The sequence below is a fragment of the Cricetulus griseus genome, assembly GCF_003668045.3.
Source record: "Cricetulus griseus strain 17A/GY chromosome 1 unlocalized genomic scaffold, alternate assembly CriGri-PICRH-1.0 chr1_1, whole genome shotgun sequence".
Taxonomy (NCBI): domain Eukaryota; kingdom Metazoa; phylum Chordata; class Mammalia; order Rodentia; family Cricetidae; genus Cricetulus; species Cricetulus griseus.
In genome coordinates this window covers 220858035-220877158 of record NW_023276807.1, presented here as the reverse complement: position 1 = coordinate 220877158, position 19124 = coordinate 220858035, and the positions used below count along the sequence as shown (strand labels likewise).

General features: G+C 44.0%; 1 protein-coding gene and 1 long non-coding RNA gene across 4 annotated transcripts in view; one reads left to right on the top strand and one right to left on the bottom strand.

Annotated features, from left to right (window-relative positions):
- Positions 1–482: 482 nt before the first annotated feature.
- Positions 483–17671, top strand: LOC107978312. 2 transcript variants are annotated; one of them, XR_004772319.1, is made up of 3 exons: positions 483–629; positions 16349–16450; positions 17527–17671. It is a non-coding gene; the product is annotated as an uncharacterized LOC107978312 (long non-coding RNA). The 2 variants fall into 2 exon arrangements; XR_003480140.2 differs by having other exon boundaries at positions 16349–16522.
- Positions 15957–19124, bottom strand: part of Ccdc25 (coiled-coil domain containing 25) — a 28866-nt gene continuing 25698 nt past the window's right edge. The window contains exon 9 of one of the 2 annotated variants that reach the window (XM_027390304.2): positions 15957–16240. In XM_027390304.2, the coding sequence (XP_027246105.1) occupies positions 16211–16240 (30 nt within the window). In that variant the 3' untranslated portion in view covers positions 15957–16210. The remainder of the gene's footprint in view (positions 16241–19124) is intronic. The other variant, XM_027390305.2, reaches the window with a different exon arrangement.

Sequence of the window (19124 nt, the reverse complement as noted above, 5' to 3'; positions counted from 1 at the left end):
CGGAATTTAATGGCTAGGAATCAAGTTATCTTGGGCTGTCCTTAGTTTCCTGATAGCCATTTATTGTGATATAACATCCTTGTGGTTATTAGGTAAATCTTTTGGAATGTGTAAACAGACCCCCCACACACACACCTCCTAACAAACCAAAGGCTTAGAATGCCATCAGATATCACCTGAGGCCTATAGCAGAGGTTTTCCGACATAACTGTAACTCACCACCAACCTGATGTTCCTACCAATGTATTTTTAAAATACCTTGATTTAAGGCTGGAGAGATGGCTCAGAGGTAGAAACAGGTTCCATTTCCAGCACCTACTACATGGCTACTGACAATCATCTCCAGTCTCAGGGGATCCAACACCCCCTTAACGACTTCCGCAGGCATTGCATGCATGATGCACAGATACACACAGGTGCAAAAACATCCATGCTCATGAAATAAAAATAAATCAATATTTTAAATGTCTTGATTTAGGACCTACAAGATGGCTTAGTGGATAAAGGTGACTGCTGCCAAGCCTGAAGATCTGAGTTCCATCGCTGAGACCCACAGGCTGGAGGGAGAGAACTGACTCCTGCAAGTCCTATTCTGATATGTACACAGATGCATACCCACAGACTCATAAGTAAGCAAACAAATAAGAGATATTAAGAATATTCATCTTAATTTATGGCTTTCCTAACAGAACATGGTTACTATAAAAACTTCATAAAACTGTTATTTGGGATAACTTGAATCTGTGTCCCTGAGCCACGGTTAGTTTCTCACATTTGCTTCTAGAATAAATTCTGTTCCCTTTGAGGTGAGAACTATGTTTTTGTTTTAAAAATTCTAATGTCCTAAATATTTCCTGTAATATAATAGAGCCATAAGCCTAGAACAGGAGATGCAATTCAGAACATAACTCCTTCATGGCGTAGGCACCACTAGCAGGCCCATAATGTTTAGTCTGATTCTGTGATGCCTGTGGACACTGACTGTAGGTGGCATTTTCCTGTCACATATGCCTGCTCCCAAATAACCAGAAGCTGCTTCCTAAATAACTGACTTGGAGACTTAATATAAATTATAAATGCTTGGCCGATAGCTAACTTGATTACTAGCTAACTCTTATACTTAAATTAACTCCTCTTTCTTATCTATGCTTTGCCATGTGGTTGGTATCTTTTCTCAGTATGGAGTCCCCATCTTGCTCTCTCTACATCTGCCAGTGACTCCCTGACTCCACCCTTCTTCATCCCAGCATCCCTGGTTTGATTGTCCCAGCTTCCTGTTTAGCTATTGGCCAATCAGCTTTTTATTAACAATGCGAACAATACATATTTGCAGTGTACAAACTGACACCCATAGTTAGGTTCATTGGCTTATAAAAGGTTTATGAAGTGGTTGTGCAAGTATTAACATCTGCATTTAACCACTCGGATTCCTCCAAAGAGAAGCCTTTTCTCATCACTCCAGGTCACGATTCTCTTCCAGTACAGTTCTTGTAGGAAAGGTAGATAGAATTATCCATATATTCCCCCACAGTTTGTTCCTGTTGTCGATCTACAGCCATACAAAGAGACCTATAAGCTAATTTTTGTTTTTACAATGAACTTGTGGCCTTTAACAATGTTCGCACATTTCTGTCCATTTCACTGAGTACTTTTATTTGTGTCAAATCATCTCACCTCAGCTTCCTCAAATTTATTTCTTCCTCTAAACCAACCTCCATTGTCTCTGATAGCTCCTTTTCTTTCTGGAATGTTATTTTATTGTTTTAGAGTTAAATTTTTAATTGTGTGTATAGGTGTGCATAAGTATGTACACATGAGTGAGGCCAGAGAAATCAGATTTCCCTGGAGCCAGAGTTCAGATAGTTGTTAGCTACAAGATGCAGGTGCTGGGAATCAAACTCTGGCCCTCTGGAAGTACATGCTCTTAACTGCTGAGCCATCCATCTCTCCGGGCCAGGAATGGTAGTTTTAAGTTCTTGCATTATCTTGACTAGCTCCTGTCCTAGACAGTTTTTGAACGCCTACACCTTTCAGTGGTACATGGGAACCACTATCAGGGGACTAGCTAGGCCTCTTGCTTAGGAAGTGTCTATTCTACTTCTTAGGCCCAGCATTAGCCCAAACCATCTGAAACAGAGGGAACATCATTACAGGCTAGCAGAAGCCTCAGTTTCCCTCATTCTATCTCTCACTCCCCCTGCACATGGATGTATCGCTTTGTAGGAGATAAATACACCCTTCTCTCCATCCTGCCTGCTGCCCCTGACCTAGTTCGTCCATTCAAAACCTATATGCCCCCAAAGGAAAGAAAACTCAATTACATAAAAATTACTGCAAGTAAGATACAACAGATATAAACTCCAAAGATAATAAACTAGGGAAAACACATTCAACTCATATCATAGCAAAAATCTCATCATCCTATAAATCAAAAGATCAAAAAGGAAATGGATGAAGAGATATAAAAATAAATATAAATGACCAATAAAAGGATAATGAGCTTAACTCTTAATAAGAGAAGTGTTTTCAAAGGAGGATAATTTGGGCAGAGATATAGCTTAGTGGTAAAGCACTTGCCTAGTGTGCATGATGACCTGGGTTCAATCCTCAGGACCTCCCCGTTTACCAAATGTATCAAATTACTGAGTAATTCCTGTCTATGGAAGGTTATATACTCCAGCATGCCAACAATTAATCCAAGTGCCCATCTAGTAGGAACTGTTTTAAAACTGGCACACGTAGAAAACAGAATACCAGGGCCGGTGAGATGAATCAGTGGGTAAGGATGCTTGCAGCCAGATCTGATGACCTGAGTTTGATCCCCAGAACGCACATGATGAAAAGAGAAAAGTGACTCCCGCAAGTTGTTCTCTGACCTCCACGGATGAAACCTGGTATCTGCAGGTTCACATATGCATGCATATGGAACAAAAATATAATAGAAAGAAAATGGCATGCACCCAATTTTTTTTCCAAAGGAATGAGGATGTTCTTTGTGTACTGATAAGAAAGCTCTCCAGTGAATGCAATGATTAATCAGAGTCTGGAAATAGCATCTATGTGTGTGGCCGACATTGGCCAGCTATCGTCCAAACTATTTCCTGCTTTCACCTAGGCACAGTACAGAAATGATTCTTAGCCTCCTTTGTAATAAGACAGGTTATTGACCGAGTTCTGACCAACAGGACGCAAATAGCTGATCAGAGGTGGCTAATACCAGGACGGCTTCTAAAATGAAACCAGGGCATGTGGCTGTGGAAGGCCAGCGGCCGACTACATCCCTAGGCTGAATAACTAACCACATGTGGACAACAGGGGCAGCTCCCCTGATGACAAAGAAAACAGGTATAAAGATGAGAGGAAAGAAAGCAAGGCCCAGTCTTAGAATGGAACTGGAAATGGTGGTGTAGTTCCCTGATTTAGTAGAAAAAGAGGACCAAGAAGGAGAGAGGGAAGGGACACAGAAGAAGGTAGAGAGGCCTGAAAGCAGCAAGGCTCCGGGCAAATCAGCACACCTGGTCCTGGCACGGTGCACTGTTAGAAGACCCAGGAGTTCATGGGAAATGACTGAGTCTAGAGAAGATATAAGATGAGCTTGGATCATTTTATATACAATAAATAAATAAATAAATAAATAAATAAATAAATGTTCACAAGACTTAATACTAGCTTGAAATGGTTCCCACTGCTCAAATAGGGCACAATATGAATATCAAACATACTCCTAGATGAACAGCTACGGGCAATCAATGGCTTCCGAGAGATGGAGAATCAGATTTCTCCAGAGATGAGCCCCCTGATAGGTTGTCCAGGCCCAAGTGGTCATCCCCTAAACACATGTACATATTAGCAACATTAGATGGACCCAATAGATTTTATACATATATGAGCCCACCACCTGGGTACTGGGAATCAAACCCAGATCCTCTGTAAGAGTAGCAAGTTCCCTGAACTGCTAAGCCAGCTCTCCAGCCCCTGACACATATAATTGTTTAAACCCAGCCTGATAGAAGAGCTATGTATAGGATAATGAGCGAGTAAAGTCAGGGCAGAGGAAAGAAAGCAAGGCCCAGTCATAGAATGGAACTGGAAATGGTGGTGTAGTTCCCTGGTTTAGTAGAAAAAGAGGACCAAGAGTATGATATGGATGGAGGTACAAGGGGCTGGCAGACAAGCTTGAGAACTAAGATTTCTGATGCTGACTCACAGCCTCCCTCCGGGGAGAATATGACCTCACTAAACACACAGAAACCCTGAGGCGCTCTGACCATAAGCCAGGAGGGTGCTTATGCTTTTTACTTTGAACTATATAGTTATAGCAACTATCCAATAAATAAACTAGTTATCAGACTGATAGACTATTCTTAGCAGCTGAATGGTGACCAGATGACAAAGGGCTCGGAGATCACAGAGGAGGGGTGATTCCCAGGTTAGGACCAAAAACGTTTCTCCAGAGAAGGTATGTCCTCTTCATGATCACTACCCTCTGTCTGTCTGTCCACCCCCCTCAAACTTTCCCTGCTGTACTTACCTCTAGTTACATCCCCTCAAGTCCTGTCTCAGATCCTCATGTGCTGTCGTCTCTGCCGCTAACACACAGGGGCACTCACCATGCAGCGCACTGCACTGAGCACTCCATACACGTGTGACATTGTCTGATTCACTTGTAGCCACCCTGAGACATACTGAGCAGACCCTGGAGATACTACAAACACTTTGCTGGCCCTGGCCAGGGAATTGCCCAACCCCCTTGCTCTCAGGATCCTTTGTCTCCTGGTCCCCGTTCAGCTGCTAAGATGTCAGGCAGCAGTGACCTCACGAGGAAGACTCGTGTCCTTCACCAAGCACTTGGGCCAGGCTGGAAGGAAACAAGTCCCTCATCAACTTTTTTATTTAACTGAACTGGATGAGGGACATTCTTCTGCAAATACTACATCAGAACAGGCAAGAAAAGGATGGATTTGAAGGAGGGTGGGAGGCCTAGGACTCTTCAGAGTCCATAGAACCCTGGTGCTCAGCCTGTGGGACCTCACCTGCCAGCTCCACTGTTTTCAGACACAAGCAGGGAGAAGGCATGGTTCTTGGTTCTTTGGGAAAGTGATTCTTAGGAAAAGGTTGCAAAAGAATGGAGCCGTTGACTCAGGCCACAGAAGGTGTCACTGCTGATATATAAAAGTAGCTTTTCTTGGGGGACAAACAAAGAGGGAGAGCAAGGAAAGAATATCTTGATAGAGGGAACCATTTTGGGATTAGTGAGAAACCTGGAACTAGTGAAATTCCCAAGAATATACAAGGATGACCCCAGATAAAACTCTAAGCAATAATGCAGAGGATGCCTGAACTGGCCTTCCCTGTAAACAGATTTGAGGACTACCATAATTGTCATCAAAGAACCTTCTTCATCCAGTAACTGATGGAAGCAGATGCAGAGATCCACAGCTAACCACTGGCCTAGATCCTGGAATCTAGTCAAAGAGAGGGAGAAGTGACAATATGAGCAAAAGGGTCAAGACCATAATGGGGAAATCCACAGAAACAACTGACCCAAGCTAGTGAGAGCTCATTGACTCTGGACTGACAGCAGGGGAACCTTCTTAGGACTGAACTAGACCCCCTGAATGCAGGTGACAGTGGGTAGATCGGGCAGTCTATGAGGCCCCTGGTGGTAGGTCCATGATCTATTCCTAGTACATGAACTGGCTTTTTGGAGCCCACAGAGATACCTTACTCAGCCTAGACACAGTGGGGAGGGCCTGGGTCAGGCCTCATCCTGGTGATGGGACAGACTTCCCATGGGGCTGGGGGGTAGGGTGAGGAGAAAATGGGGGAATGGAATGAGGTGAGGGAGGGAGAACTGGGATTGATATGTAATATTAAAAAATAAAATAAATAATTATTTAAAGTAGCTTTTCAGCCCCAAAGATACGGTAGGGGTACATATTCTCTCTCTCCTAGGACAAAACAAAATCCCAGAGAACTGAATAAAAGCAAAAAATAAGAGTCTTTGTCTTCTTTGAGGTCAGATGTGTGTGTTCTGATAACCACAGAAACACAAAACAACTTTCATGTGCTTCTTTTGAAAGGAAAAGAGTCATCCCCTCCCACCCTCCCTCTAAATCATCCAAGTCCACAGCCTCGGAGAGAAAAGGGCAGTGGTCATGTCTGGAATGTAACATGAGAAGGCACAGCAGCCCCCCTTAGCAGCAGTTTCCCTTTCTGGGATCTGTTACCTGCCATGAATTTCAGTCTGAAAATACTAAATGGAAAATGCAGAAATAAGCAATCTACAAGTTGTAAATAACCTTCATCAGAGTATATTGCTATCGTTCTATAGTATTAATGGCTGTATTATTCTTTCATTGTGTCTAGTTTATGAATTGGACATATAGGACATTTGTGGACATATAGGGGGAAGCATACTGTACCATGCATGAATGAATGGGGCTCGGCATTCTTGTCCACATCTCTACAATATATTTGGGTTTTTTTTTGGTTTTGTTTTTTTTGTTTTTTCGAGACAGGGTTTCTCTGTGGCTTTTTTTGGAGGCTGTCCTGGAACTAGCTCTTGTAGACCAGGCTGGTCTCGAACTCACAGAGATCCTCTGCCTCTGTCTCCCGAGTGCTGGGATTAAAGGCGTGCGCCACCAATGCCCAGTGGCTTTTATATATTTTTAAAGACTTATTTATGTATTCGATGTATATGGGTGTTTTGTCTGCATGGACACACACCAGAAAAGGGCATCAGATCCCATAAGATTACAGTTAAAGACAGTTGTGTATCACCATATAGGTGCTGGAAATTGAACTCTGGACCTTTGGACGAGCAGCTAGTGCTCTTAAACACTGAGTCATCTCTTCAGCCCATAGCTGGCTTTTAAATGAACAATTATCCTGAGGCTGCAGTTTCCATCGGGAAACAGTGCATGTCATGGATCTGTTCCACACCACTGAAAAGGTGCCTGTTGTGGAGATGTATAAGTTCCCATTAATAAACTCCCCCTCTGTCCCGGGGCTGGGGAGCAGTGTTGCCAGGAGTGAAGCTGAATAAAGACCCTGGTCCTGCCTGCCCACAGCACCCTCCTGGCTTATTGTCAGAGCGCCTCTGGGTTTCTGTGTGTTTAGTGAGGTCATATTCTCCCCGGAGGGAGGCTATGAGTCAGCATCAGAAATCTCTAGTTTTCATGCTGGTCTGCCAGCCCCTTGTACCTCCATCCATATCATCCTCCTTGCCGTGTCCTGTTACCCTCTAAATGCCTAGTCCCTGGAGATGCTGTCACATGCTGCTGTCCCTCATGTCCCCTTACCAAGTTCATTCATCCTAACCCCCTTCCACCTTTCACCTTCTCCTTATTCAAAACAGCTGTCTCCTGTCCAACTCCTCTGCCTGTTCTTTCCATGGCTATACAGGAAACCAGATCCTTAACTCATCATTGTCACCCTCAAAAGGCTGAGAGTCAGGCCGCCTTGGTCTGTTACCTTCCAACAGCCCTGTCCTCTAGTGAACCTTGTGTACCTGCTTCCCAGCATCCTCAAGGGGTACCCACCTGCTCCCTCCTGTCCCTGTGCCTCTCTTCAGCAGACTGTCCACTCCTCCTGCTCAAAGTCATGTGTGATGTCATCTACCTGTCCCTTGAAGCTGATCATTAAGGACTTTATCCTAGGTCCCTTCTCTGCAGTAGAATTGGCTCCTGGCCCCGTGAAGGATACCTAGGTAATGAGACCCTGTGAAGAGACCTTTCAAGTGCTTCTGTGACATACACAAAAAGCAAGAAGGGATCTGAATTTGCAGTTCTGAGTTTCCAAGGTCAACAGTGAATTCCCAGAACTCTAGAGTTTGCCATCAGTCACAGGGGCAATCATGGAATCCAAAGGCCCACTAGAAGCCTTGTTTCCTTTTCTTCAAGGCTGCAGGACTGGTATACCAGGAAGATGCCAAAAATACTTACCTGCACTTCAAACAAGGTCTTTTTTCTTTTTTTTTTTTAAGATTTTATTTATTATGTATATAGTCTTCTGCCTGCATGCCAGCAGAGGGCACCAGATCTCATTCAAGGTGGTTGTGAGCCACCATGTGGTTGTCGGAAATTGAACTCAAGACCTCTGGAAGAACAGTCGGTGCTCTTAACCCTGAGCCATCTCTCCAGCCCCCTCAAACAAGGTCTTTTAATCACCATGTGAACAAGAAGGAAAATATCACCCAGATTAAGGCAAAATCAGGAGGATTTGCAATTGGTGGAGTGTGCCAAACAATGCTGGATATTGGACTGACATTGATCTCTAGTAGAAAGACTGTTTGGTAAAGGAAGTGTCTAAGACCTGCTGCATTTAATGCTTTTCCAATTTCCTAATGACAATATAGACAGAACATTTACAGACAAGTAGACCATATGGATAGAACATTTACAGACACATAGATAATATAGACAAGGCATTTACAGACACGTAGATATTATAGACAGAACACTTACAGACACGTAGATGATATAGACAGAACGTTCACAGACATGAAGATGATGTAGACAGAGTGTTTACAGACATGTAGGTGATGGTTATGAGTGTGATTATGGGGCTGGGGAGGTGGGTCGGCTGATAAAGTGCTTGTCATGAAAGCTTGATGATTGGAGTCTGATCTCCAGGACCCAGCTACAGTGGTTCATCTTATAACCCAATGCTGGCCTAGCAGAGGCCAGGTACAATGGTTCATCTTATAACCCTAATGCTGGCCTAGCAGAGGCCAGGTACAGTGGTTCACGCTGTAACCCCAGTGCGGGGGCAGTAGAGACAGGCAGATCCCTGGACCTTGCTGACCAGTCAGTCCGCCCCTCCCTCAAAACCCAAACAAACAGAAAACCCAGATGGATGGCACCTGAGGAACAACACCTAAGAGTGACCTCTGGCTTCCACACTGGTGTACATACATGTGTCTGCACACATACATGCACACACTCCACAAAGTGATAGTAGAATAACTAGCTGGCATTCAACGTAGCTTATTGATGGAGTCCAACAAGACGTCTTTAATGGGAAAAATCATCAGAAGCAATATTGAAAGCTGGTAGTGGTGAAACAGGCCAATAATGCCAGAGGTTAATGCAGGAGGATGAGTGTTCAAGACCAGTCAAGGGTACAGAATGAGAAGACCTCCTCATAAACAAACCAATAAATGCCCAATATTCAGTAGAAGTTACAGAGAAAAATGACAATAAAGTCCATATGAAATTCAAGGTGGGAAGAAACTAACCATGGGTTTTTCAGAGGAATGCCATCAGGGTGAAAGAGAAAAGCAATGAAAAACATGACAAAAATAAGACCTGTAGGAATGGAGGGGGGTCCAAAGGGTGCTGCTCGGCTCTTGACCAGGAGCTTCTATCATTGTGATCACTCTTTAAATGACTATATTATTCATATACTCTTCTGTATATTTGTGGCTAATTTTTTTAAAGATTTTATTTATTTATTATGTATACAACATTCTGCTTCCATATATATCTGCACATCAGAAGAGGGCACCAGATCTCATAATGGATGGTTGTGAGCCACCATGTGGTTGCTGGGAATTGAACTCAGGACCTCTGGAAGAGCAGTCGGTGCTCTTAACTTCTGAGCCATCTCTCCAGCCCCTTGTGGCTAATTTTTAAAGGGACACTTTTAGAGTCTTATAGCAAAGTGCAGGAAATAGCAAATCCCGGAGTAATCCAGTCAAGCAGAGCATTGGATTGATAATGTGAGTCAGAGTCAGGTGACCCACATCGTATTCAAAAAACCATCTCTGTCATACTCTGTCCATCTAAGGACCTGACTCGAGACCTTGCAGAGCCCAAGGGCTGTTCTCTCTGAGGAGCCAGGTAAACAGTTGTTGGGGGCCCACACTCCACATATGATGAGCCTGCTTTCCCTTGATTATCATATTGGATCATAACAAATGAAGTGTTTAGGAGCAACCACAGCCATCTTCAAAACTTCCAAGCTATTAGATGGCAGAGGAACCTAGCCTGGTGTCTGCAGTGCCAGATGCCAGAATAACCAGTAGCTGAAACCAAGTGAAGCTGACCCCGGGTAAATAACACAATTCCCTAACAAGAGATTACCTATGGGAAGTCCTGAGCTTGTGACCCAGGCCAGGCCCAGGCCTTATATTTAGGCCATTGCAAAGGGTACCACAGAAGAGTGAGCAACTCATATAATCCCTCAAGTTCCTTCACCTCCTGTCCAGGAGATGAGACTGAGATTTGCACATGGTGTGCACAAAGGAGATACAGAAGCCGACTCCAGAACTAGAGCTTAAACACTGTCTTCCTGATAGCAATTTGCTTGTTTTTGTTTTATTTAACCAATGAGTGGTGTTGAATTTCTATTATTCTAATGGTAAAATGCTCTGAGTCACCACTGCTGCCCTGAAGCATAGGTCTTCCAGGTCGCTGCAGGATGCTGCGTTTAACTTCCAGACCTTCTGCAGGAGTGTGGTACACGTTCCTAAGGATCACCCCAAACAGAAACCGAGACAGCTTACTATCTCCTGCCCTCTGCTGGCCCTTCCTGTCATCTCTTATTTGTGCAGGATGCTAACGGTGCCTGATTAGGAAGGATGGCACAAATCAAGAGCTTCTGCCATCCAGAGATACACCTAGTGCTTTCACTGAGTCTCAGAAAATGATAAATTTTCAGAACATAAGGGCTGGGAGAAACCTCAGCACTCAACCTAACTAGATCCTGTTCAGAAACGGAGTGAAAAAGCTTGGAGCCAGCCTATAAAAATGTAGAAATTTTACCTAAAACTCTAGATATTTTATGTCACATTAGTGGATGTTCATGGCATCTCAAAATAGAGAGCAGGAAGTGGTATGTACAACTTTAGTTCAGTTACAAGACATGGCAGTGTGAGTCTTGCCAACCGGCAGTAAAGCCAGTCATCTCCACAACCACGTAAGGTACAACTCAGAAGGGACACACATAATACACAGAAGCAAATCCACCGGCTTCCGGGGATAGCTGCAGCCCCTTACCACTCAGGGGCCTTCAGGAACCTGTGAGTGGCCTGGTGTGGGAAAGGTCCAAGTCCTAGGGAGAGGCTTACATGTCATCTACCAATGAGGCCTCACTGCACCTGTGGGTCCATCTTTGGTATGGTCTCCCAGGGAGAATGGCACTGCCTGGGGAAATCCACAGAGAGGACACAGGTTGGAACTGTCTGCAGTGGCCAAGTGATGAGACAGTGGTACAGTTGGCCAAACTGAACTGGCCTGATTTGGTGAGTGGAATTTCCTTCTGGTTAAACAGAAGCAACAGGAGAAAGGTGGGCTACAGGTGAGGCGAATTGAAGCTTCACTGGGGAGAGTAGCCTGCCTGGGCAAGCAGGCTATGGTCAGAGACATGGGTCAGGAGCTGTTAGAAAGCACCCTGGATCAGGAGCTGTGGTACCCACTATTTGTTTCTAGTGAGCTCCAAGAACCCCCAGAAAGGCCTTGAAGAACTTGCATCTGTTCTTGGAGGCCACCAATTCCCAGACAGCCTTTCCCTGTTCGTTCAGTGCCTGCCCTCTATCCCATCCTCAACTATTCAGTAGCTGACCCTTAGAACTGGCTGTTGAAAGAGAGTAAAGGTTCTGACATGTACAGGGATGTGGGGATGGCTCAAAGACCCTAAGTAGATAGAAGACAGTTTCAAATGGAAGTTTTGATTAAAAGGAGATGAAGAGTCATATTTTAAAACAAAGCTGTTCTTAGGTGGCATGCAATCAGAACACTGAGGAATTTGGTCTGTTCTAAAGATGTCTGAAGTGTGGAGTAGAGAAATCCTGCTGAAGAAAGTGATTGGGAGGAAAAGCCTTTGTCCTATGAAGTTCAGCTCCTTCGATGCAGCTCACTAGCCTGTTCTGTAAGCTTAGCTTCCCTGTAACAGCATATGCCAGAACTGGCATGTTACATCTTCAGAATGGCCTTTAGAGTGCTGAGCCACCTTGTCTGCCTTCCTTTTGTATATCACCTGCTCTATATAGGCTGTGGTACTAGAATTTATAGTCTTTGCTTTGTTCTTACTCCTCTTTGCAGTGGACAAATCATGGCTCGGAAGAGAGACATGCCACTCATAATGTCACACAGAATAAAGTCCAGGTGTGCAAATATTGCTTGGCTCTTTTCCCTAGCTCCTCTCCCACACTCCTGGTTTCCTCTGATTGGGTGAGATTACAGGGCCCCATCTGGCTAAGGGAGCAAGTTAAGAGTGGGGAGAGAATCAAAGGCAATTAGGTACTGGACCAGAATTGCCCAAGGCTAGTACTGGTACCACCTACACTTGTTCACTCTGCCGCCTTCATCCTCCAGCAGAGAAAACAGATGGCTTCCTCCTTCTCTATGGTCATTTTCTGACCTCAGGTGTGTGGATGCATGGATGCATGAAATGTGCCACAGCATGTAGGTGTCGGTCAGAAGACAGCTGTTGGGGGCCTAGTCATCTTCCACCTTGCTTGGAGGATCTCTTCTTGCTGTTTCTGATGACTTGTGGTACTTCAGGCTAGCTGACTACGAGTTTCCTGTCTCCACCCTGCTCCACTGCAGGAGCATTGGTTTTGGATGCTATTACTGTATCCAGCTTTGGCTGCTCCCCCCCATTGTTTTATATGGGTTCTGGATATAAACTCATGTCATCAGGCTTGTGTGGCAAGTGCCTTTACTCAGGGGTTTGTAGAACAGGGTGGATGTGAAGGAAGCACAATACTGACTTGTAGAATTCTTCTGTTTTCTAGCCTTAAATATTACCACCCAATCAGCAGCTCTGAGAACCAGAGAGAGCTACATGGTCTTCCAGAATTAACAATTATCTCCCATGGCTGCCAAACCATGGCCGCTCACAAATGTAGGAAGTGCTGAGTCAGTACCAGTCCGAGCATTCCAATGGCAAGGTCCCATTTGTGTTTTGTGTGGTCCAGGTGCGATGCAATCATACTGTGGTAAAAAGCACAGAGCTCCTCTAACAGCTGATGCAGCTGTGAAATCCGAAAGGCAAAAAGTGACCCATGTAAGACAAGAGATACATGTAATTCAGTGTACATATAATTCAATGTCAGGCTGTGTGCTAGGAGCCTCCAGCCGTAGGTGAAGAAAGTTGATGGCTTCTAGGAGATGGCAAGTCACTTTTAGTGTGAGTGTAGTCCCTTGTAGGGTAACCATGTTTATGCAGATGAACCCCCTCATACCCATGCATGTATGGGCAACACTAGTCAGGCTCAGTAACCTATTAAAAATGGGGGGACATGAAATTGGGAAGTGGAGGGGATCTAGGAGGAATCAGAGGGAGAAGCAGAAGGTGAATATGACTGAAATAAACTGTATGAATGTATGAAATCCTCAAAAATACATTAAAGTGTATATTTTTTGTTTGTTTTTCAAGACAGTGTTTCTCTGTGTAGCCCCTGGCTGTCCTGGAACTCACTCTGTAGACCAGGCTGGCCTCAAACTCAGACATCCACCTGCCTCTGCCTCCCAAGTGCTGGGATTAAAGGTGTGCACAACTACCACATGGCAAAAGTATATATTTAAAAGAGAATTCAAATACTCTTGTTATGGCTGAGAGAAAAACCTCTCTCTTTAAACTCTAAGTAACATTAGTGTGTACTATGATGAAGAGTGAAACTTAGAACCAACAGAACATACACATGCATGTGCACATGTACACACACACACACACACACACACACACACACACACACACACACACACACACAGAGGCACTCGTACATATACACAGGCATATACACACGCACATGTACACAAGCAGATCTGATCAAAGTTGCAGCTCATAAGTATACAACTGCCTGGAGCTCCTCTATTGAACACTTAGGACATGCCAGCAGCAAGAAAGACGGCTCTGAAGATGGCAGTCTGATTCGTGAACTGTTCTTAGAATAGTTCTCTGAGCCAGGCGATGGTGGCTCACGCCTTTAATCTCAGCACTTGGGAGGCAGAGGCAGGTGGATCTCTGTGAGTTCGAGGCCAGCCTAGTCTACAGAGTGAGTTCCAGGACAGGCTCCAAAGCCACAGAGAAACCCTGCCTCAAAAAGAAACAAACAAAAGAATACTTGTCTGCTTTTCCCTGAAACCAAGTGAACTGGAAAAGCATAAAATGGGAGTAAAGAGGTGGGGACAATCAGCATAGAAGAGCTAAAGGGATGAAAGCCAACAACAAGAACTCAGGAGAGGCCCAGATACGTTGAACCTGTGTAAGTGGAGTTTTGAACTACTTAGAATCTAGACCCCAGTACCTGACATTGAAGAGATCTTCTTCTAAAGCTCTCCCTATGTGTGCTCAAGGATTTACAGATGCAGAGGCTGAAGGGACACAAGCAATGCTGGCAGCAAAGCCTCCCACTGCAACATCAATAACCAAGAACTAAAGGAGCTGAAATATTAAAGGAATGCCTACAGGGATTTGGCAGGAGGGCTGCAGGACTGGGCAGCCCTGCCACCAGTTCATGCTCAGATCTGGGGAAAGGAGGTCACACTTGCAGGTCCCATAGCAGAGCCTGAGGGGGGTGGGAGCTGTGCTCCAGTGCCTACCACAAACGCACAAGACCTTGAGTTTACCCACCACAGAAGGAACCTAATTGTGCTGAAGCACAATTAGCCTCAAACCAGCTTGGAGGTAGGGGCTGCTTCTTATAGAAAACAAGTTCTAAGAATTCTTTTCTGATAAAAATGATACTTTATTATATATTTTTTTAAATCACAGAACTCCAGTCTAAATCACACACACACACACACACACACACACACACACACACACACACACACACACACCCCTCCCTCTGGTGCGGGCTTCCATACCCCTTTCAATGTGGCTAATGAGTTAATGCTTCAGGGAATTTTCCAGGTCAGTTCATACTCATCTTGGAGTACCAGGGGTCACCAGTTTTCTGGTTTTGCCCATACTTCAGTGATGACAGCTGGTACATTTGCTGAAGAAATCATTTCTGCTGGCTTAGCACCCACTGCTGTGGTCACTTTGTGGTATGCTAAAATACGGATCTGCATGCCACTTCCCTGAAGGCTTTGCTCTCTCCTCTCTCACTGTTTGCTGTGTCTCTACTGGGGTTCCCTTAAACACTGTACTAAAAATGTATCTACTGAGAGCAGGTGGCTCAGGCCAGTACCAATGCTCCATGTGAAGTCATTGAGCCTACAACTCTGGGGTCACAATTCAAAATAAATACTTCAAAGTAAGGAAATAGATGACTTGCTGACTAGGAAAATGCTTGATTCTTTCTAAAACTCACAATCCACTGTGGACTTTTGTTTCATGATATAGTCAAGACAAAAATGAGGCCAACTGGCACTGGCACTATTGGCAGAGCACCCCTTCCTGTCTCCCTCCACACAGAGAAATGACTTCAGAACCTAGTTGTCACATCTGTGGCTTAGGTCACTTGTGGTTCTGGTTACAAGTCCCTAAATTTGGTTAAGATCAACTGTGTAACTGTGATGCTAAGATGGGGGCCCTCAGACCCTTGGAGTACGGTAAAAGCTGGGCTGGCTACTCTGACACTAAAAAGAGAGAACTTGTCAATTTTAAAATCCAAGCCTTAAGTACTACCACTGGGCCGGGCGTTGGTTAATTCCAGCACTCAGGAAGCAGAAGCAGGTGGATCTCTGTGAGTTCCAGACCAGCCTGGTCTACAAGAGTGAGTTCCAGGACAGCCTCCAAAAAAAGCCACAGAGAAATCCTGTCTCAAAAAAACCCAAAAGTACTACCACTGTCTTCAAAACTCACATACCCTTCTTCTAATCAGGGGCGCTGGCCCAGTAACCCACTGACAGTCTTAACAGAAGCAGAGATATTTTAGAAATAGGAAACACATTTCGTGGCATCTGTTTCCAGGACAGACCACAGCCACAGAAGCACTTTCCAGAGTTGGTCTGCTCAAATGTCTATCTCAAGAACAAAGGCAGCCAGCCTTCATGAGGTACTGAAATATGTTCTGCCAAAAATATTATTCTTTTCCTAAAGTTATAAGTTGTCTTCAAGTTCAACTATATTACACATCTGTTCTTTTCATGGGTAAAAAGAATGACTTAAAAAAAGCTCCAAAATGAATGATGTCTATGTAGAATGAAGGTAGAATTTTGGTTGGTTGGTTTCTGTAATTCAGAACATAGGTGAAATCAAAAGATCTGTGATAGCCTGTACATTCACGTCTTCCCAGGGTCCTTTGCTCAGCTCACATGAACTCATCAGAATCGTTACCATCCTGTAATAGACAAAAAGTGAAAGTATGAGGGCCTTGAGGACAGCCAGTCTGTCATTTACGTTTATTATCATGCTAATCCATCTCCCCTCTTCTTATTCCTCATCTCAGGAATTCAGGAAGCTATCAGGAAGAGGACCAAACTCAACACTGCCCCATTGTCATCAGCTCTTGGAATGGCCGGGGAGAGCAGCCACAGCCTCCAAGATGCCAGTAATCACAACTTCCAAGTTACAATGGAAAGCCCTACCCCAACTTGTAGAGGGTGTGATGAGAGTGTCTCGAGTAAATATGACTTTGCAGAAGGGTAGCAAATAGTTACTTATTTAGCATGAATTCTCAATTTTAAAAAGTGAATAACTGAGATGAGGGCCATAGAACCTCTTTCCCTGGAGTGACTTAACTCTCTGAACACAGCTCGTGTCATGCTAGGTACCTTAAACACACACAATTTTTGAAAACAACCAATCCTCAACAAGTACACTACACAAACAGTATATTGACTCCTTACGCCAATAACCCTGCCATATGCAAAAAATTTGTGCCCTAAACCCCAGTATTTTGAACGTCATGGTTTTCATAGATTTCTGATTTCACATGATAGCTGACTATTTTTCCTCCTTCTTAATAGGTAAAGTCCTTAAGTCAAACAAAGGCTAGTAATCAAGCTAGCTGGTTTGGTCTCTTACAAGTGACAGCACATGGGTAAAGGGCTACTCTCACTGCATGGCTGACAAGTCCTGCAGGCCACACACAGGTGCAGCCCAGCTCCCTTTCATCAGCATGCACTGGCAGGGCTCTATTCTGGCACAATGGCTGGCGTGAGCATTGACACTGTACTGGCTTCAACTTCTATCTCTTATTGCTTAACATCAATATTGCAAGAGGAAGAGGAACAACTTAGGCTCTTTTTTTTTAAGGACCCTTACTGGGATGGTAGGAAAATACGAGGTGAGGATAGAAAATGGTTTTTATAAAAATCTGTTTTCCTCTGGTTTTAGTCAGCATCTCTCTGTGCTGTTCCTCTTCCCCCCCTAATTAAAAAAAATTTTTTTTTAGAGTGTGTGTTCATGTACCACACGTATGCAGAAACCTTGGAAGTCAGAAGAGGGCACTGGATCCCCAGGAACTGGAGTTTTAAGAGGTTGTGAGCCACCACATGGGTGCCTGGAACAGAACCCAGGTCTGCTGGAAGCAGCAAAGTCTCTTAACTGTAGAACCTTGTGCTTTTATTAGCACAGGAATCAGAGCCACAGGAAACTCAGCTGGTCTGTTTGTGCTTTGTCCAGGGACCAGAACTGATGGCCTCAGAATCCCGAACTTCAGGAGCAGCATCAGAGATGTCGGGAAGAGTCAGCATACATCTTCAAATGTCAGCCTTTCCTGTCCAGCCAATGAGGACAAGCAGCTCAACAAGACCACCTGGCAGGTAACAAGGCAAGTGCACAGTCCCTACCAGGATTATGTATTGGATGTGTGTGCAGAGTTCCTGCTGCCCGAGGACAGGTGTGCTGGGATCACAGGAATGTTTAACTATACATCTACAGGCCAGGACTTTGCTTGGTTAACTATTACCTTTCAGATTTCTCAGTTCCTATGTTATTCAGCTTACAAGTGAATATTCTCACCACCCAGTGATAAACTGATATTCAAGAGGAATGTAACAGTAACAATTTATGCCCAACCAAAAAGGACTAGAAATTACAGATAAAAGAGGTTATGCTAAATAGAAGACTAAAAAATCAGATGTAAATCTAGCTCAGATGGAGACCAGCATTATTCCTGATGAGCTTGCAAGGTCCTAGCTCACATAAGCATTAGCCTTTGAATAAAGACCAAGAGATCACCATACAAATCAAAGACAAGATGGTAACAGAACACAAAATGTTATAAGGAGACTGAAGCTTTCCCATTTGAGCACCCACAGTAGTAAGTAAGAGAGTATAAGGGAAGGGGGACCAGTGAGCATGACAGTATCCGCATACATGTGCACCACTGGTCCTCTGCATCTGCAGGAGTCCATGCCTGCAGATCCAATCAAATGCAGACAGAAAGCGCTTAGGAATGCCACAAACATGGGCACAGCCATCCCCCACCCCCTTTTGGTCATTATTTCCTAAGTAATACATTGTGACAAGTGTTTGCATCTACATTGTATTTAGTATCAATAACAATAGAATAAAACACATGGGGAGATAAAATATAAATTATATAAAAATATTTTTCCATTTCATTAGGGTTTTGAGCATCTACAGATTTTAGATTTTAGTATTCCTAGGGCCTTGGAACCAATGCCTCAAAGATATTAAGAGTTGATGATGATGATGATGATGATGATGATGATGATGATGATGGTGTGTGTGTGTGTGTGTGTGTGTGTGTGTGTGTGTATGCATGTCCATTTTTCCAACTCCTGAACATGTAAGCTTTTAAGATCCACCGTGACAAGAATGTACAAGGTTGAAACACAGGCTAGATTTCTGGTAGAAAGCTTCTAAATAGAAAGGCTAAATAAGTACTAGTCAGGAAAGCAGAGGCAGAGGCATTAGTTTTAACTGAATTGGACTTGGAATCTATCACAGACTTCTGCTATGGTTAAACTGTTGTGAGTTTTAAGAAAGCCAAGAATAACATGCAGAGGGCTAAACAAACTCAGGGTTCAGTAAGGACCTATGCCACGACAGTCTAGCACCGGCCTTCACGACACACCCTTGTTTACAGGTTACAAAGACCTCTTGAGGTAATGTCTCTGTACTGAGAAACATTCCTCTAGAAAGACTAAAAATGCAATAGTCTCACCCTAGTGACTGTTTAAATCTCTTGATTTCAAACTCAGTTCTGTTGGACTACACAGTGCTATCAGGAAATTTTTCAGAAATAATTTATA